We start from the raw sequence: 21,291 nt of genomic DNA, 5'->3' as shown, positions 1-21,291 counted from the left end.
TGGATTCGAGGCTGAATCTTTTACCGACTGGCCAATTTTTTAGAAGAGCAAACAGAATGCCACACAGCTCTCGTTACTGATGCAGGCTATATATACACAAACTTAGTCATAGCATCACACCATAGTTATACTCACTATGCCTCTGAAGAGAGGAGTTGAGGTTATGGCAAAAACACAGGGAGGTGTGTGAGTGTGTGTGTGTGTGTGTGTGTGTGTGTGTGTGGGGAGGTGGTGTGAAGGATGGCAGGGGAAAAATAAAACATGATGAATCAACACTTTAAAATAAAAGTTATTAATGTGACCTTTTATGCCCAACCTTCAAAATAAAGGTGAAGAAGTCCACTTTCATTGACGATAAAATAAAGAAAAGAAACCGCAACGCGAAGAGAGAGCTTTGGGTTATCCATATTGCATAACCACCACACCAGGGATTATTTGTATTTCTTATGATTTCAAGTCTTTTATTCCTTTTTAAAGTGTGTGCTGAAGTCTTAAATTTTAAGATTTTAACCAATGACAACTCAAGGTTATGATTTACAGCATGTTCCATTAGTTTAAGAGCTAATTTAATTTAAATTCCATCACTTCTCAAGTTTTCCATCCATCGCAAATATGCAGCTATTAAATGTCTATCAGCACAGAGTTTCCCTCGCCAGGTTTCTACAGTGACGTGTTTCCAGACTGGTAGCTTTAAGTTGTTATTTTCTAAATGTCAACCAAACCAGCTGCAAAGAGCCGAGAGGAGACTGTCGCGTTTCAGACCATAATAAACAAGACTAAAGACTTAAAGCTGGAGCCATGACGAGAACGATAGATAGAGCCAAGAGAATAAAGGACAGATTTGTTTGATTGGCTGGAGAGGCCGCCACTCACCCATTAAACTGCAGCGGTAACGCTCCGCCCTGACTCTCCAACAGGCCCCGCCTCTGCCCCATGGCCACCTCGCAGGCGTTCTCATTGGAATACAGGTTGATGGGTGTGTTATACACCGACGGCTGAGGCGGAACGAGGACAGGGGGTGAGGAGGAGGCAGAGGATGGGTAAGACACAGGAGGTGGGGGAGGAGGAAGAGGAGGAGTTGGAGGACTGGCGTAAGAGGATGCAGGAGTGAAGGCGGAGGATGGGGACGGGATGAAGGCAGCAAAGGGCGACTGTGGCGGAGTGAAGTCGCTCTTCGTGCCGCAGCCCCCGTAAGGTCTAGTGGTTTTGCTGTAGGGGCTGGAGGGGTGAGGGTGCGGGTGGGATGGTGGAGGCGGGTGGGTGAGGGCCACTGGTTTTATGATGTCTGATCTGTTGTCCTACCGGCACAAGGGAGGAGCATGCAAATACACACAAAAAAATAAATCACAGCACAGCACGCGCTATACTGACGCCTCCTAGGTTATGATTTATGGATATGTGGTTCTCCAAATAATAAACTTTGATTCAATTTAAAAACAGCTATGTAAAATCTAAATAGCTCTACTTTAATTTCAAAATTCACTCTCTTGATTTCTTTGAATAGGGAGGCATCAGTATAATTTACAGCCAAACATTAATGTAGCATTGATAAGAAACATATAACAAAGGTTGTTTCCATGCAACAAAAAGTTTGCATGGCACCGTTTCAGAAGGATGTAATAACTTCATTAAAATTTTCAAAGAACAAGGTACCCCAGGTGAGTTATTAATATATCTGCATGGCAAAGTAAGGCTACATTCCAGATGCAATTAAGCACATTTTGAACACTGAAAAAGTTTTATATTGTCATAAATATGACATGTGTCATAAGAAACTATAAAAAGTATAGATTCAAAAACTAATTTCGTACATCTAGAGTCACCTGGTGTACCCTGCCTTCAATAAACAGTAATAGTCTGTGATTGTATAAATGTACTTGCTGTTTAAGTTTCTGTTTTTCCAGTGACATGCTGTGTTACAGTACCTTTGGAGCCACAGGCGGAGGTTTGGGAACACTGGAGGCTCTGGAAAGAAAGAGAGAGTGAGTGTGAGTTATTGTTGCACAAACACAATTTATTTGAATTTCAGTGCTCTTTCTTTTGTTTGTCTGAATTTGCATGCCAATTATGGATTTAAATGACTGTTACTCAACACCATGAGCAAAAGAAAATGTTTCGTTAATCTTCATACAGCTATTCAAAGCTGCTAAGACCCTGCAGTAACATGTCGGAGGTTGAGAGACGCTGCGGTTCTGGTGAATTACAGCTGAACCCGAGCTGTCAGCATCGGGACCGAACATTGAGAGGTTTCTGTCGTCAGCTGTGACACAGTCCAAGACTCTTATTGTGTCTCTTTGTCAAACTGTGAAATCTGAGTTGCCGGAGATGAAAGTTGTGGTTTCCTTTAGTTTATGTGTGCGTTTGACTCCAGCTGCTTTTAGTATAAGAGGCCTGCATCAATGTGATATGCTTGGTGTTTTTATACACTTTATGCCAGCTGCTGAAAAAGGTCAACTGTGGACCCACAATCTGAGGTGATGTCAGCTTAGCACTTCATCCAAATACACACACACACACACTTTAATGATACAAAATTAACTGAAACTTTCAATTTACACTTACTAGTAAAACTGGGGATGGCAACATATTTTTGGCATTATTGAGACCAATATTTGACCAATCACAGGACAGTTCAGAAATAAGTTGCTCCTATTGGCTGTTCTACCAAGCAGCTACACCTGCACATCCCTTGATGTAAAGCCTGCCCTGAATGTGAATCAATGGCAGAAAAAATCCAGCAGGAAAGGTCAAAATTCCTGTGTTGGCAACAACTGCTTTCATTGCAAAACAACCTCTGGGTTGACGTAGCAAAATATGAGTCTAAAAGAAAGTGTTTCAGAGATGGAGAGAACTTTGGGAATTGCATCAGCTTCAAGTTGGCCTCAGAGCTCACTCTTCATCTACTCGACTGAATTATTCTTGTTCTAATAAGTTAGTTTGCTGTGGTGGTTAGGTTGGTTCAAATTAATCTCCTAAAGTAAAACATTACAATCACGGGACAAATGATGGTTGCCAGGTGCATTACGACTTAATTGAGCCTGATATAAAGGGGAAAAATACACGGGGTAATACAAATTAAAGGTTGAATACACTTTGCAGTAACCAAAGACGTTTAAATGTCAGCAGCCCCACATTCCTTTCAGAGCAGCGCTTTAAGAAACTTCCTCAGGGAGGTTCATGTCCTTCATCTCTGTAAATCTGAACCGACAGCCTTGTAGTAGCTACAAACACATCAGTCTGCAGGTACAGCTACTCAGATGCTCGTCCTCTTCCCTCTCCGCCCCTTGCTCCGCCGCTAGATCTTAAATGAGTATAACACCTGTTGCAAAAATTGGCCATGAAATGAAGACAGAAAAAGACTCTACAACTCCCATAACTTGTCACGGGTACAGTTTAAGGACACACAGGTCAAATAGCAGCTTTCCTCATACCTCTAGAAAAAGGTGATAGGTCCAACAAAGAAGGTAATCAAGATTAAAACAGGCTGTGCAGAAGTTTTAAACATGTTAACATGTCTCCCTCCTGTCCTTTATATGATAAAAGACATATTTGTGAAATAAGCAGTGTTTCCAAATGCCAGGCTGATAAAAATACAGCCAGGGTTTGTGATGTCACAAACCTAAGTGATCAATCCTGTCAACTTGTGGGTGGAGCTCAGTTGCTGGACAGGTAGAGGAAGCAGGGGCAGGGCCATATTAGTATCTAAAGACCTCAGTCATGAAATGAGGAAGAAGATGTAGAGTTACGTTTTAGCATTTTAACACAAGGCAATATTTTTCATGACAAACGTGTGTTTCAGTGTAATTAGTGACATCACCTCACCTTTCACCTGAAATGTCTGTTTTTAAATAAGACTCTCAGCAGGATGTCCACCCTGAGTGTTTCCATGGACACACAATTGTAAATAGACCAGCAAAGTCAAAAAGTCCAGTTACAGCAACACCAAAGTGCATCAAAGCTGATATGAGCACAGCGATCATCTCAGTTACGCAACCACTGGCACCGAACTGATGCATGTGGAATAGATAGAAGAAGACGAGAGAATCGGTATTTCAGATATGAAATGGTCATCCCTGTAGCTATTACTGGAAACACCAACATGGAAACGTGTTGGAGTCATATGGCAGGACGGAGGAAAAAAAACATCCACGATGGAAAGGGAACAAGGAAGAGAGTCTAATTTAAATCAGGTTTCAATCCTCTGGGGGATTTGAATATTCAGAGCTAATTTCAGGCTCTAAACAAGCAGCCTAACCTCATGTTACTGGAAGCTAGTACGACCCTGAGGACACTATCCGGGTTGATCTACCCATTAACGCAGCAATAACCAAATATTCTTGAGTGGAAATAAAACCTGTTATCACAATACAGGCCTTCCTGCTGAGATGTTGCACGATAAAGGAACAACGAGACCTGACAGCATATCAGACACTTTGCCGCAGGAATGTTTCTCCATAACTCAGATGTGTGAGGGTCAGAGAGTAAGTGGATGCAATAAAGACACTGACAGTGTGACAGTGACAAACATAACAATCTTATATCTACTGTGCTGAACATCGAGAGGTTTACTGGGCTGTACATGTATGTGTGTGTGTACTTCTCAGCACTTTGATTTCATAGTTTGAGAGCAGCAGCTATAACATATGTATTGGTTCAGTTTGTGAATTTCCCACAGGTTCTGTGTTAAATGTCTGATTCTTTGTGTCTGTGTATCTAGTCTGTTTCATGTTTGTATAAGTGTGAGTCTTTCTCCGGCTTTTTTGGTTTTGCTTTGATAGCTTTACCACATCAGGGTCCACACTGTGTTTACCATATACAATTAAGTATAAAAATATGTTAGATAATTTAGATTATGTTGTTGACAATTATAAAATATATAATTTATTAGATCTATTATACTTCTATTTAAATATTTGTCATCCGGGTTTGCAATGCATACAAACACTTGAATTTGTTTTCTTGTTCTGAATTGTTTAGTTAATTAATATTGTTGGATTTTTTCTTTGTTAGAGTTCCACTCTCGTCAGCAGTCCTTTCTCCTTTAAATGTATGGACCCAAAAATAATATATAATACTATATCTTATTTAAAATTCGATTATTTAACATGAGCACTTGGGTCTGTCATGTTCATGTGCCAGATTTATCCATACAAGCTAGTTTCTATCTACAGTCTTTAATATTGCTGTTGTTCATTTGTCCCATGTATTACCATTCACCACATCTGGACAATATTTGGATGTACATATTTGTATCTGGTTACTGTTGTGTAGCTGACTGAACATGATTAATAAGAACAAGCTGTTCCAGGTCTCTGCAGGTTTTCCTACGTTAATGCAGTAAACTAACCCGTCATAAAGGGGAGGACCCCATCTCTTCCTCATCTCCTCTCAAATCACACGTACCCTCGCGGCTGTTCTCAGGTCTCAGTTGTGCATTTGTGTTTAATCTCCCTGGTCTATTCTTACTCTGGTGAGATCACTGACCGATGTTTCCAGAGCTGCACCCTGACATGCCATCCGCTTCACCAGCAAGCGAGCAGCCACACTGAATCAATAAGAGATTGTTCTATGTGTGTGTGTGGGTGTGTGGGCACAAAGCAGGAGTGATTTAAGTGGAGGTAACACTGACTGGGATCTGTTTGTAGCACCAGTAGAAGCCGTACACACGCTCTGTGCGACACAAACACAGATATAGTCACACAGAGCCATGTTATACAGTATATATGTGTCTAAAGGAATTTTACAAGTGGAACTGATTCTGTCACACGATGCCTTCATGTGACTTTGTGTTTACTTAAACAGAAAAAACTACCCACTTGGGTTTACTCTGAGAAACTATATATATATATATATATATACGTACACACACACACACACATCATGCATACAAAGCTTATATATAACTCTTTGCAAACAATCATCTCTGTCCGTCTTGTTTAAAAGGCCACACACATAATTATATTTCAGCAATAAGCAGCTCTGATAAGCAGCAAATGATGTGTGCTGCCATCTGACTGACAGACTTCTAGAAAGCAGTGAATGGACAAAGGCAGGTTAACAAGACCGATTGCTTGTCGGCCCAGGAAATGTTAACGGGGTGGTGCACAGGCTACAAGGATCAGTTTTGTACACTTAAATATGCACCTAGGTTTAAAATGAACACACACACACACACACACCTTAGTATTTTTGTCCATTTTTCATCTTAGATCTGCACCTAGTTTGTCTTGGTGAGATACTTTTGGCATCTATAAGATATTTTTGGAATGATCTTATCCAACTCTTAAAACACGAAAGTGTTCTGACCAAAAAACTTTCAACATTTGAAAAATCCATTCATTTGTCATTTTTTTAATAACCAAAATTCATTTTCTCTTCCTCTGTTGTGGTTGTGTTTCCATTGTGTGGCTTTTGAGGTTGTGTTCTGGTTCTTGCATTCCTGTTTCTGTATACACGCTTGTGTGAGAAGTCAAAGTGATGAAAAACCTAGTGAAGAAGAGTCAGGGTGATATTGTGATTAGACATGTCTTCTTTCTTAGTGTGTCTGAGCGTCAAGGTGAAACTCTGATAAGATCAAACTGCTTTCCCAAGGGACCGAGCTACAGATCTGAGTATGAAACATGTGATTCAGAGAAAGCCAGACATTTACTGTGTAAACTGGTAACTCTAGCAGCTTGGTAATTTATGTAAAGGCACAACTGGGACCCAGGGCCGTTCACTGGAAGCTCTTATTAATTTTTTTCACTCTTAATCAAAAACTTTTTCCTTCTCAGTTCTTTTTATATTTCATCTCTGCACCCTTCTATTTCTCTCCACTCTATTTCAATCACTTGGTCCCCGCTGCCTCTCATGCACTTTGCCTCTCCCTCAAATGATGTCACTCTTTTTTAAAAAGGAGTGATAATGATTATTAAAACAAAGCCTCCTGAAATGTATACAGTCGTCATTCCTGAAGGACACACACACACACATACACACACACTGAGCACTTCTGTATTTCTTTCTTCTTCTGTACCTTATTAGGAAAAAGGGAACAGTGTGCTGGTTTGGTTTCAGGCCTTTTTCTCTCAATTTTACCTTAAACTGAAGCAGACAGACCAACGTGACCAAGAGAAAATGCACCACTAAGAACAGAGTGACTGGCAGAATCATTGCCACGTGTGCTTCAGCTTTTGAGTGTCTAATAAGTGTGTGTGTTTGTGTGTGTGTGTGTGTGTGTGTGTGTGTGTGCACCTTTGGTAGTCGGACCTAAAGTAGGTATGATGCACTTACACACTCACAGACAGGCAGAGAGATCATGAGTGAACGAGGCTTAAACCCCTGATTTCGCCAACTGGTGTAACATTCTTGGACCTAAAATATATCTGTGTTATCTCTCTGTAAGTTTCGAGACCACAGTGTGAGTTTATCTAGACATGGCCTTTAAATAGATCTGGAGGCTGCCACACTTTATCAGTCCTCACATTAGCAAGACCATCTGAGACAGGGGTCACCCACAGATCACAAATACTGTAGCTCTGTGTTTTGTGTGTGTGAGCTCCATGGCCTTGTCTATTTGTGTGAGAGTGTGTGTGATCCACCCTGTTCGTTATCCACTGCCTCCCAGCACTATCTCCACTGAGGCCTGAACAAGCCTTTCAGCTGGTGATGATGTCACATGAGACCCTGAAAGAAATTTTGATACTTACCAGACCTGAGGAACTGAATATGTTAAAACTGCAGCGGTTTCACTGTAAAAACATTACTCAAATAAATAAACTGGGGAAATTTGCTATACGTTACTTGAACATTCACAGTCAGCAGAAGAAAAATTTATTTCCATTGCACTGACTTTCTTTGACTGTTTTCATGACTGTGTTTCCAGTTGTGATGGTAAAAATCCACAGTGGTTCCCATGAGAATGTGACACACACCTAAAGCCCAAAGTCATTATTACTCTCTGTTTCTCATTGACATTGAAAATCGGTGCAACTCAATTACATTCGTGTCCTTTTCTGTGGCGTGGCTCACCCCAGAAGGAGGTAATGACCTGACAGAAAATGCCTGAACATATCACGACTGTGTTTCTTGTGGTAACTTAGCAACAAACAAGCACGTTTAACAGCTCACTTTCTAACAAAAACACGCAGCAGTAGACCGGGACTCTGAGGAGTCTTAAAAGCAAACCATGAGGGGAAACAGACACATTAAGTTAAACCCTACCAGGGTAGGAGAGAGGAAGCAACATCTCCAACAGCCTGCAGGTCAACAGCGCTGCATCAAAACCCCAACAGAGCAGGAGCAGGGGGAGCAGAGCCTCCATAACAAATACTAACCATTCCAGTAGGAGGAAGGGCCGAATACCTGTACATCTTATTGTAGCTTACTTCTTCCTAAATAAAGGTTATACAATACAAATAAACAAACAAACTGCATTTCTACAACTAAACTGTGTTTCATCAATATTGATAAATTATTCTCTGAGAAACCTACGGAAATGTTAAAAAATGACTCTTATAGCAATGTTAAAGAAAGTTAAAAAAAAGGCCCCTGATTTGGATCTGCACCAAAATTGAAGAGGTTCTTCCCTGACCCTTATCGCACCCTTTTCATAATCCTACTAACTAACAGACAAAGAAGCAAACGCAGATGAAAACAGAACCTCCTTGGCAGATCAAGCTGTATAAAGCGCTAATATGCATATTTTGTTAAGTTTGGACGGTAAAGATATATTCTAGATCAAACATTAGTTATAAGACTTCGTATTCTGTATGGAAATATTAAGAGTTACTGTTCTGACGTATACATCGAGTGGCACAGCAAAGTTTATATCATCGTAAAACAGATGAATAGTCGAGGTACAGTTGCAGCGTATAACTCTTCTTAGATGTTTTCCAAAGATCATAAAACTATTTCATTTTCTGTGAAGTTACATTCATGCAAATATACTGTTTATCTTTTGAAGGCCTGACGACAGATGTTTTCTTTTACATGAACCTGTAATGTAACTGTTTGGTTTTAACTGCGGCGTCTAAAGGAGCGGGTTAGACTTACAGTCTGCCCTGTCTCTGGAGTCACAGGGCAGTAAAACCATAGATGGGATGTGTTGTCTTTTTGAAATCTAATTTAAAGTTTTACAGCTTTAACGAGAGGGAAAACCCGTACATGTACGCAGAGGAACTCACATGGAGATGTTGAGACAGACACAGAGACTGGCAAACCCTCGATGGAATTCCATCAACGTTTTCCTCCCTACAGCACCTTTGTCATTGTTAAAGATTCTTGACCTGACTGGCCCTGTCATACCTCTTTGCTCACTTCATTACACTGTACTTCATTGTTTAAAAGATTCAAAGTGTAATTGAATAAACCAACGACTCAGCCGTAGCCAGCCTGTTTGCAACCACACTATAGAAATCACAACACTGATCTGTCTTCTCTCACTGCAGCTAATTGATAAACACACTTTGACAATCTTGATGAGAACCATACTGGAGGAGCCGAGAAACACCAGTCCGATCCAGAGCGCAGATCTGATGTATCGAAGTCTCATCAGGGCCATCGATTGTAATAACACGGTGAAAAGTACTGGTGAGATTTCTTGAGACTCAGATGAAGATTGCATTGTTTCAAGTGTGGGTCCTGGGCAGGAGGAATTTAGGAATCCCTGCCTCGAAGGCAAAAGTCAGTACATGCTGGGGCTCCATAACGGAAACTAATGGTACTTAGGGGCCCCAAACTGGATGAGGACATGCACATGATGGGGTCCCCGATGGGCTGAATTAAAGCAAAGATTCAGGATTAACAGGCATTTAGTGCTGCGGTTTTGTAAGATCTATCCAACACCCAACTACAGTCTCAAATTATGTGCTTAAGTAAAAGAGAAGAAAGAGTTTTATTTTCTTATAATTTTAGTGCTGTCAACTTTACGACTTCTTTTTTCTCTCTGGCAGCTCAGTTATTTTTCTAAGGCAGCAAAAAGAGAATTAAGACAGTACATCAAGCAAGAAGAAAGAAAGGGAGGGTAAAGAGACAGAGTTGCAGCGGGGTCCAGCACTGAACGTCAAAATGATCCACAGCTGGACCAGGAAGTGTTTTCCATCATCAACATCTGGCTTTCACTCTGCTGAGACGGTTATGGGTATTGATGGGTGTCAGTATCACTCATACAGATTCACTCACAGATGAAAGATTTACTGTCTTATATTTGTTGCCCATGATTTTTTTCCCCCATTTTATTTTTCATTATCCGTTTAATGTTGAACTTTCTGTTTCTGATGAGCTGGCCCGTTGCTTGCCTTTTTTTTTTATCTCTCTCAGACTGTTTCATACGATACGACTGTCAAAGTTGGCGGATCACTGTGCAGGTCACATTACACAACATCCTGGTGTGTAATATGGAGTCTTGAACAGTCTTGTCTGGCAACATGGGATCGCACACTACTTTTCATCAGGAAAACATACGTGAAAAGAGACATGATCACAAAATTACACGTCAGGCTGCAGGTAAAACGCTTCAGTGGACATCACAGTTGTAAAGAATAAAGATAGTCTTGTGCTGCATGTTTTTGTCAGAACCAGACCTGATAGAAAACTATCCAAGCCCGGCTCAAACCCAGCAGGCATTCAGTTGTTTTTTTGAGATGTACAGTGAAAAGAATTCGGGGAGCTGCTTTCAGAGTTTTGATCAGAGTCTGCAACTTGTCGTGGGCCAGTCAGCGAGCCTCTCAGATCGCGTCGTTGAAGAGTTCACACATAGCAATTAACAACTGCTGATTGAGCGCCGATCGTGGGCTTTTGTCAACAACTTGCACAACTTGTCCGCAACTGGCAAATCAGGCTGAAAATAGTGTTTAACACAGAACGTTTGCAGTATGTTGTGTTGCATCCTAAAAAAAGTCATAGACGTGTTCAAACTACACAACCTTTACTCCCTCTGCCTGAGCTGAACATGGTGTCATCTGATTATGTAATAAAACCAGGGTGAGTCGAATTTAAACATGTCCCAGGAATTTTTAACTGATAACAAAGTGCGTGGACTTCAAGTGTGATGAGACAAATACAGTGAAAGATTAAAAAAACTGTGTCTGGGAGTGTAAAAACATGTTGATTACTATTTATTATAGAGTCATTTGTAACTATAATTAGAAGGTTCTTTTATTTGGGGAAAAACCTGTGCTGAGTCTGCAGTTTGTATTCTGTGACCAGCCCCCTCAAGGCTTATGAAATGTAGCTTCTTATTTTGCTCTGTTAATCAATCCAGATGATTCCTCACAAGGTTCCAGCTGTTTGCTCAGCTACCATTCAATGCTGCTGGCTGGACTAAAGATGAGTGCACTTGGCATAAGTAAGATATGTTTTTGGCAAACGGAGCTGAAGAATTAAAACGCAGAGACAGATGAGCTAAACAAAGTGTTCTTGGCCCCAGAAATATCTGTGGGCTACCTTCACAGACCCCTGATGTTCTCGGGATTTGTGTTTTTCTTGGCAAAAACAACAGACTAGCAGAAGACAGGCAGAGACAGGTGGGGCGAGCTGTAGCTGCATTCTGATGGTATTAGGATATTACTGGCGAATGCTGCAGGCCTCGCCGTGGAGGATGGCCATCAGTTTTAGATGATCTTTGGCAAATACTGCAGACCAGTGAGAGACAGAGACAGGTGAGCCTGGTTTAGTACTCTTGGCTTTGGAACATCTTTGGCAAATATCGCAGCTGATTAAGTGGCAATGGCAGCTGCATTGCGAGTGTCTATTAGTGTTGGTCAGGATTTACAAAGAGCTGTGATGCCTGCAGCTACAGAACAAATCCTCCGTGTTATAAATGAGCAAGCAATTAATATAGCTGTTATATAAGTATGTGACACATTATTATTCATTTCTCAGCCAAGGAGGATATGTTTTCATCTGCATTTGCTTGTTGGTTTGTGTGTTAGTTAGCAGCAATACACAATATCTACTGGACAAATGACCATAAAACTTGGTTGGATGCGTTAATTTGTGGATCTTGACACAAAAACAACAAACAAACATGTTTAGGGGACTGATTTTTATGAGTTTGTGCGATTTGGTGCAGATCCAAATAAGATCCTGTGTCTAGTCAAATTCGATGTGGTGTCTGATGAGCCTTGGCGGAGGATTGCATGCCCTGAGTGCCATTCTATTATTATCATTATTATTATGGTAGTAGTAGTGGTAATTATGTATTTATACAATATGTATTTGTATATTTTATATGTGATATGAGTAGAAATGGCAATAATAATCCTTGTGGAGTTTAAATACATACTTCATCTTGGTCTCTTGTATAAGTGTTATGTTATCGTATCATTCTATCCATATTATTATATTATCATTATCAGTGATACTAATACTGCTAAAGCCTGAGCCAGAGATACATAGAACTGATAAGCAAGTCGTATATCAACTGATAACATGATAGTTCATTTGATCTCCATTAGCCTCCAGAACAAACAAATCAAACTTACATGATCTACACCAGCGTTTATAGTAATATCATTTTACCCTGGAGGCCTCAGGGTTGAGGTGCAGACCAAGCATCGCAATATTGCAGGGTTGCGTCCTTGAGCTAGAGCTGTGTTAATGTTGTGACAAAGTGTGCCCCTTCATAGGAAGTTGCCTCTCTTGGCTTTAAAGCACTTTAACAGGCCAAATATTTGCCAATATAGTTGCATTAGCAGGTATTTGTGTAACAGTGTGGTCTCTCCTGTTTTTGTTAAAAAGGGAATCCAATTACCTCTATCCCTCCCAGCCACATATAAACATGCTGTTCTTGTTCCTCACAGGTCAGCACAGAGCATGCTGCTCATACTGGGTATCATTTCAAAGGGTGAGCTAAAAACAGGCAATAGATCATTTGATTAAAGTAGCAGCCCTGCGTACACACAGGTAACTGACCCATACCTCCAATACATCAAATTACCAATTACGATAGTTTCTCATATTTCTGACGTGAGGCTGAGGTAAACATCAATGCACGTGTGTGTGTTTGTTTGTTGGACACATGCAGCTGTATCAGCATATGCACATACAACCCAGGGATCTCATTGTCTCTATTCAGAGAACACAATGTAAACAAAATAAAAACATATACCCCCACCCTACATAAACTTCCCTCACCAAAACCCTCATCCAGACAGGGGCCAACTACTCAAAATAACTTCCGCAGCTGCTAGTGTGAGATCTCTGTGTGTGTGTGTGTGTGTGTGTGTGTGTGTGTGTGTGTGTGTGTGCGTGTGTGTGTGTGTGTGTGTGCTTGTTAGGAGTAAACATTAAGGTGTACTGAACCTACTATCACTCTTTGCCTGTTTGCATGCATGTTTATCTGGATCCCCATTAGCCACGAATGAGTGAACAACATCCAGAGTTGTGTGGTAAACTTAATTAACAGATTTGTGAATTTGTGCATGCGGTCCACACATCAGTGCCACCACCACTAACAACAACATTACTGCAATCCACAGTTACCGCACATGCACAAAAGACCAAATTATGGCCTGAACTTGTGACTTGATGTGTTGTGATGTGAGGGCTACGCCATGGAGACAGTCAGTTACAAAGAAAAGACTCGTCAAACACTGTAATTATCCTGTTTAAGATCCTTTCAACAGAGTGAGATCTCACTGTTGATAAAAAGAGAAGTGGATCCATTAAACTCAGCTCAACACAAAAGCTGCTGGAAAACCTTTCTTCTTGGCGTGAGAGCCTGCTTATCCAATCATGCGTTCATTTGCTCTGTACCATGATGTGCCCACGTACATGTGGGTGAGTACATCAAGTCAACTGTTTCATTTTGTTCCCTTTAACTCCCTCAAACATTAGGGGACCTTGAGACTGTGCCATTATTAGTGAATAACACTCACATGCACACAGGCCCATTAAATAGTCAAATAGGCTTCAAAAAGACTGTGGGGAATAAAGCATTTAGCCAGACACTGGCAGTTGAAGTCAGTGAAACACAAGGGTGGTTTTGTTGAGGCCTGGGATGATTGGTTGAAATGACCAGTTTAATACTTTGGTGAACCTCAACAGAGAATAATTAACATATCACAGCCTCATTTGAGTGTTGAAACATCGTGATCACATCATACCAGTGGGACAGTTTCAGGAAAAAGCCATCAGCTCGAAAGAAATGTCCTTCTGCTTTTACAACTCCTCTGGAACATCCAAATGTTACTCAATTTGCAAAAGACCCATTTCGGATATGAACTCCAGAAAATGTCTGAAATGCATGTCTCATGCAGCTGGGGATTGTCCCAGTCAGATATGTTCACCAAAAGAAGAAAACGTCCAGTGCATTCAGGCATCGGTTGGGCCTGGGTAGAAGATGCATGAGGCAGGACACGACGTATACATGTCACTGTGGGATTCATGTGTTTTTGTCAACAGCACATAGACGTCAGTCCTTATCACCAAAACTTCTTGAATCTCATCATCAAGTTTACATCAATGTCTATTTTCTTCTACATGTACGGCACCTCTTCCTGAGATCTTTGTTTTTTCAGTTTCGGGATATTGTTAGAAAGATCATTAACAGGCCTGCTCTACCGCTGTGAATTTCCTGCTTTATTCTCACATGGGCTCACTTGGCTCACATACAGCCGCTCCAGAAAATGTCAGGACGTCAGTGCAGGTTTAAAAGCAGCTTTAGTTTTCACTTCCACCCTGTTTTAAAACTTCTGTGATTTCTATACTTCTATTTCATTTCCCATGTCCATGTCTTTTCTCTCTCCTCTTTCCAGCCTTCTCTTTTTTCCCACGTAGGAGGGGACATTCTGTTGACTTTGTGTAATGTTGCATAAAGGTTTTTTTAAAGGTGACGAATGACCTGAACCTTTACCGAGCATTGAGTATGTCTTTAACACGTCCTATTCTGGTTATGAGAATGGCGCAGGTCAAAGTTCTCACTTGAATTTGAGGGAACATCCCATTTTGAGTATCTTATTCTATATTATAATGTTTAAAAAAATATTTTTTTTTAAGCAAAATGCCAAATATTTGCTGGTTCCAGGTTCTTATATAACAACAATCTGCGATTTAATAATAGTTAAAATCAATGTTAGTTGCAGCTTCCATGACAAGACTCAGATGAATGTACCAAAACCTAACCAACCAGTTCTTTGACTATTTGTGTGTGTGTGTGTGTGTGTGTGTGTGTGTGTGTGCGTGCGTGTGTGTGTGTTCATGCGGTCCACATGTGTTTAATCTCTCTCTCACAGTAAAACAGTCCTTCCAGCTAACAAGATATTGGTTGTTTTTGTTGGTCTGGACAAATGGAACTCAGTTCCACAGAACAGATAAGAAAGGAGAAATTATCCGTTGAAAGAAGACATTCCGAAGAAGAAACTCGGCTGCGTATTTTTCACAGCAGTTTTTCAGAGCTCGAGGTAAAACTGAAGAAAAATCTAAAAATCTAAACACAGAGCTGTGATGTTTGAAGGTTCTCAACTGGAGCCATCACGCACAGTGATCAATGATTTACAGAAACTGCAGAAGTTGTGATCCTTGAAGAATTCATCATGCATTATCTGTGGCATGCTACTTCCTCCATTTGCCTTGACTTATTTTTATCCTTTCTTTGTAGGAGGGCTGGACACACACTGTTTGACAGAAAGTAACAGAGGCTGTGAACCAGGGGTTTGTGTTTTGACAGGTCTTACTGACAGAACAAAGCAAAGTGCATTCCTAGACAGAAGAAAAACTCTGGCCATGATTGAACTGTTGAGTAGAACAACAAACACTTCAGATGAGGATATGCTGCTTCTCTCCATCATATAAGACAAAACTAAATTAGTTGCACTGTATTTCTGATTCATGCTATATCAGATATTGTGTATTCTTATTTAATGCTGCATGTTTGATGTATGTAGTGAATATTTCCATTGAGTATCTGGCTCTAAAAGTTTTATCCCCAGTCTGCTGTAACATGACCAACACACTTAAATCTATGTAATTCATTTTACACGACAGACACTTGCGGCTGTTGCCAAATATAGCTCAGCCTGACATACTGAGATGTAGAATGCACAGTGGTCATACTGAAACTAAGTGTAGGTACTTATATAACTGTTCACCAGTTCAATAATCTAAAGTAAACAGAAACAATTAATCTGCCACATATTTTTTAACATTAGAAACTAAAAAGTGATAAAATACCACAGCCTTTTTCCATCCACTCATTTATAAAGGTCATATCAAATTGTTCATGGATCACAGAAACTGATAAAACAGCCTCTAATGTATTTGTGATGTTCCCGTAAAGTAGAAAAACGCTAACATGTGATTGTTTTTGTATAAACCTGATTTTTAACAAAGGAACCAGCTGAAAATGTGACTGCCAGCACTCCAATCTGAAGCACGAGTTTCTAAAAGATTCAGAGAATCTCACAAAGACAGAAATAAATCTACTGCTCATCAAAGGAAACATGAAATCTGAAGTCAGAACGAATGGAACACCAAAAGAAAAGATGATTCAGCACCTGTTACCTTCCACGCTGCTTGCTTCACTGCAACATTTTCCATGGAGAAACCATGAAGTGTCAGAGACAGCTAAAGTGATGTTGGTGTGCCATGATTCTGCTGGTAACTATGGCGATTTCATTCATGCATTTATCTGGCTTTACTTTAATACATCCTGGTTCAGGTCGAGCTTTTTACTGGATGGACAGGTGAGACAGTGCCAGGATAATTAGACCGCTCCTTATATCTGCCATGTCATCTTTAAAAATAATTCTAGCCTCATGAGTTTAATCTTTTTCTTGTAGCAGCCACTTTGCTCTACAGCTTCTCCTTTTCTTGTTCCTCACACATCTGCTGCCCATCTCTTCTTCCCATCATCCCTTTATTTGGAGAAGGAATAACAAACTGTCTCCTTTTAAAATACACACATACAGACGCCACGTGCATCGTGAACAATTCTCACTGTTATCATTCCTTCTGTTATCTGACCCAGTGACAAACCCAATCAGAAACTACAGACTGAAAGGTGAAACAAAAAGAGAGGAGATGGACGCCAAAGAAAACAAAGAGACTAGATTGGTTCTTTCCATTGCACATGTAAACCCATTAAAGTCCAGATGTTGACCTTGACATGACACGCTTTGAACAGTACGTCTAACTCACGGTGCCAGTCAGTGCCAGGTAACAAATAGAAAGAAACCCTGAAACTCTGATCTTACTTCTTTGTGTAAATGGAGTCTGGAGAAGGCACAGGGGATTACTGTCAATCTTCTGGACCGTAAAGTATCCCAGTAAAGCAGAAGCCGGAGCCAGCTGTCCCCAAAGTGGTGCCTGGTCACAAAGCTTTAATAATATAATGCTGCCTGTTAATGAAACAAGCCATTCCATGTGTTTCTAATCGAGCATGAGTCAACCCTTCAAGGCCTGACGTCCTGCCACAGGCACAGAGCGATGCAGGACGGATAATCCTCTAACGGGTCCTGCAAACAAGCGCACCCATACGTGAGGTTTGATTCACTGGCACTTGGCAGCCAGTTTGGGACCTCGATGAAGTAATTGGAAACACTCACAGTGACAGTAGGAGATCTTACTCTGTTACTGCTTATGTTCTGACCTGCCGAGAGTTAAATGACAGCACAACCACAAACTACAAAACAGCCCCCCTACTAACACCTCTGAAGCAATAGCATGTTATATTTAATTTGTTTAATATGTGCAAAAACTGTAAAAATGGCTGGTGGTGGTTTTACAGGGACGATATGAGCAGGATTAGCTCCTGTGTCGGCATAGTGACTTCCTGAAGTCCAACAGATGTTTTCATTTTTATCACCTGAATAGTAACAGGGCAACTGTTTTCCTCACATTATGCTCAAACTGTAAAATAACAAACTTCAATTACATTTCTTTGTCATAAGAGTTTGATAATGACATTAGGAATCATTGTTTTGTCTTTTTTAAATACTTTATATCAATGTCAGAAATTGTTAAGTTGTCAGAAGTTGTAGCCTAGTGAGGGATTTGTCTTTACTATGTGAACTCCCTTATGGCATCATACACATTGCAATGAAATTGAATGCTGTTCCAGTTCACATCTTCTACATCGCTGTCAACAAAACTCAGTGACCCTTCTCAAAAACCTTGAGTGTCCATCAAACCCACACAAATAACTCTTATTCTAAGACCTGTTTCCCTCATCATGAAAAAGGTTTGACCGTGGTAAAACACACACAGAGAAATCTACACCCTGACCTTCAGTTTCTATAAGCCTTGTGGCAGGATATGTTCTCTACCACTCGACCAAAAGCAAACATCCTCAGTCTGTCATCATTTGGAGACAAATTAAAGGACCTGCTCTGTTAGAATGAGGGCAGGAGTGAAAAGCAGATGAAACGTCATCAGGGGACGAAAGAATGTGAAATCCAGACACTGAGAGATAAAGAGACACAATGAAACAAAAAGAAAAGCAAACTGAGCCTTTTACTAAGCTTTGTAAATTCATTAAATTTTACCTCTGTATGCTCTGAATACTGTAAATCAGTGTCTCCTTTCATGACCCTGAATCCAAAAGGACAAGTGTAGGACCCTTGAGTTTCTCACAGTGTTTAAATAAAAACGCACACACCTACAAGTGCTGCCAAAGAACCAGACAATTCATTCCACATGCGAACCAATATGAAGCCAGACACACACTGTAACAAAGCTGCTTGTGATAAATCAGCTCTACAACAGGATCCCACCAAACAGTGAGGAGGAGGCAGAGGGGGAAGAGGGGGTGGTCCACATGTGTGATGCTCTCGCTGTGACTCTAGTCATTCTTTTCTCCTTTAGGGACTTGGAGAGCAGAACTAATGGTGCTGCTGTTTGTTAGAGCTGAGATTAACTCCTGCAACAACACTGAACATCTGTCTGGATACAGGATTTCTGGGGCTGAACGGCGACGCATGGACTTTAAGTTTGACGCAGAGATTGATTGTTTGGGAGGGTTTTAAAAGAAGCGCACGGATCCTGTGTTGTCACAGGAGAAAAATGGCTACCAGCTCAAGTTCACACGTTAAATCATTGCAAAGCGAAGCGGCTGGGTTTCCGCTTTATAAGTACAGCCCTGCACGCACGCACACACGCACAATCAGACTGTGTGAGGTCATTGCTTACTTCTGCAGGGTGAGGCTGAGGTTGTCAGCGCAGCTCTTGATCTTGTTCTGGGCCTCCAGGTGGTTCATGCCCTCCGTGGCGATGCCGTCAATGGACAAAACCAAGTCACCGACAGCAATGCTGGCTTTAGCCGCCTTCCCGCCATCCGTCAGCTGCAAAAAAAACCCACAGACATTTTAAATGAGGAGCAGCAACATAACAGTCAGGATTATTAAACAGGAGGCTCAGTGGGGTGATGTGGGAAGTTCACATTCGCTCTGTATTTATCATGAGATTTATGGATTCCTTCCTTTCCCAGTATTTGGGTGAAGCTAATGAAAGACTGTGTTCTTTGCCACATGACGGAGGGTCTGTATGTTCCCTGATGTGTGTTTAATAGCTGGAGTCTTCATCTCCGAGTTACTTTTGTTTCTTCTTTATGACCTGCTGTGATTGAGCTTTAAGCTTGTTAGGAGACAGAAATGTTCCGAAAGGTCTCACAGCTAAAGTTGAATCTTTGAGCAGTTTTTCCACTACTGTTTGTCACAATAGATCATGAAATGAAAATAAGATCAAGATAAATACTTTTCTTTTATCAATATACATGCACTTAAAATGAATCAGAGTGTTTAACAGCCAAACATTACATTTTAAATGCAGGCTTGGTTGCATCAACACTGAATACTAAATTATATCACAGTAAATCCACTAACAGGGCTTAATCTAAATACTGAACTGACATTTGGCAAATTTATACAGGAGGATTTTTTTTAAGTGTGTAAATTTTCAGACGCAGCGACAACAGCAGCTTACACACACTTAACTGTTACAATAAATATCAAGTTAAGTGAAACTAGTCCCATAAAAAGCTATTACACCATTATTCTCTGTACAAAATGTTGTTAAAAAGGTGAAAAATAAGTAATGGGGAAAGTACATGGTGCAGACACATACCAGTTTTATTGGCTTTGTGGAAACAACAATTATAAACCAGACATCCCTCAGTTTGTAAACAACACAAAATATCCACACGCTCCATTTCTCTCTGGTTTTCAGTGTCTTTCGTGATTTTTGAGGGATGCTTTAAAGCATCTAAACAAAGTTTAATTGCTGCACTTCCACTCTGGAGGAAGCTGCTTAATGTGAAACAGATCCAAGCAGCACAAAAAACTCAACATGTTGAGCAGCGGAACTGGTATTTAATACCAACCCTGCTGGTCAACATGGCCTCAACATGCACAAACACTGTAGACCATCAATTATGTTCTTGTCAACATGGTTGAATATGTTATTATAATTACAGGAGGGGGAGTGACTCTAACATTTTCCACCCTCCCACCCATTTGTTCTCTATTCATCTGTGAGCAATGCACAACGTATTTTGTAAACAAGCGATGGAGAAGAGTTACGAGGCAACCGAACATTTAACAGCCACATAAATTGGCTTGACTCCACACCAAAATAAAATGTAATTAGATTAAAAGTGTAGTTATATGTTCTCTGTTGTTGTGCACTTTGCTGAGTACAGCCCTGCTTCTCTCTTAATGTTATCTTACACATGTGAGACAGACATTGTCAGTAATGGTGGCAAAAATGGCCAACAGACAGGACAACACATGTTAAAGTATATATAATAATAATAAATAAACCAGAGCTTCTCTAATCACCAGGCTGGAGGAAGACAGGGATTATTTGAAATTGTGAAACAATCATAAATGGTAAATGGTTGTATTTATATAGCACTTTTCTAGTCTTGATGAACACTCAAAGTGTTTTCACTACAGTTGGCCATTCACCCATTCACACACACATTCATACAGTGCATCTATTAGCAGCAGTTTTTGTTTTTTTTGTTCTATGGGGCAATTCCGGGTTCAGCATCTTGCCCAAGGACACTTTGGCATGCAGATGGGAAGACTGGGGATTGAACTTCCGACCTTCTGGTTGGAGGATGACTGCTCATCCACAGCCACCCCCCAGCCACGGGAGACAATCAGTCTCCCGTCTTTTTCCCATGACGCCAAATCCTTGTATGTGGCAGCAATGTGAAGGGACGACAATTTCCTTTCATAAGCTGCTTTCAGACATGCACTGGGGCTTCATGAGTTTTTGAACACGATGGACAAAAAACTGAAAAAACCCATTAAAAATACAAATGAGAAGATGCAAAGATGTAAATGAGATTCCACAGTTTTTGGCAGTAAA

The 21,291-nt window shown here is 40.6% G+C and overlaps 1 protein-coding gene across 8 annotated transcripts in view; it reads right to left on the bottom strand.

Moving 5' to 3' along the window:
- pdlim5a (PDZ and LIM domain 5a) overlaps positions 1–21,291 on the bottom strand; it is a 68,589-nt gene that overhangs the window by 22,732 nt on the left and 24,566 nt on the right. For 4 of the 8 annotated variants that reach the window (XM_020101088.2, XM_020101087.2, XM_020101089.2 and 1 more), the window contains exons 3-5: positions 19,108–19,259; positions 1,926–1,965; positions 874–1,298 (exon numbers count right to left, since the gene is read on the bottom strand). In XM_020101088.2, coding sequence (XP_019956647.1) covers positions 874–1,298; positions 1,926–1,965; positions 19,108–19,259 — 617 coding nt within the window. The remainder of the gene's footprint in view (positions 1–873; positions 1,299–1,925; positions 1,966–19,107; positions 19,260–21,291) is intronic. The other 4 variants (XM_069523676.1, XM_069523677.1, XM_020101091.2 and 1 more) reach the window with 2 other exon arrangements.

The sequence above is a fragment of the Paralichthys olivaceus genome, chromosome 4, assembly GCF_024713975.1.
Source record: "Paralichthys olivaceus isolate ysfri-2021 chromosome 4, ASM2471397v2, whole genome shotgun sequence".
Classification (NCBI taxonomy): domain Eukaryota; kingdom Metazoa; phylum Chordata; class Actinopteri; order Pleuronectiformes; family Paralichthyidae; genus Paralichthys; species Paralichthys olivaceus.
This window is presented reverse-complemented; position numbering and strand designations above follow the sequence as displayed.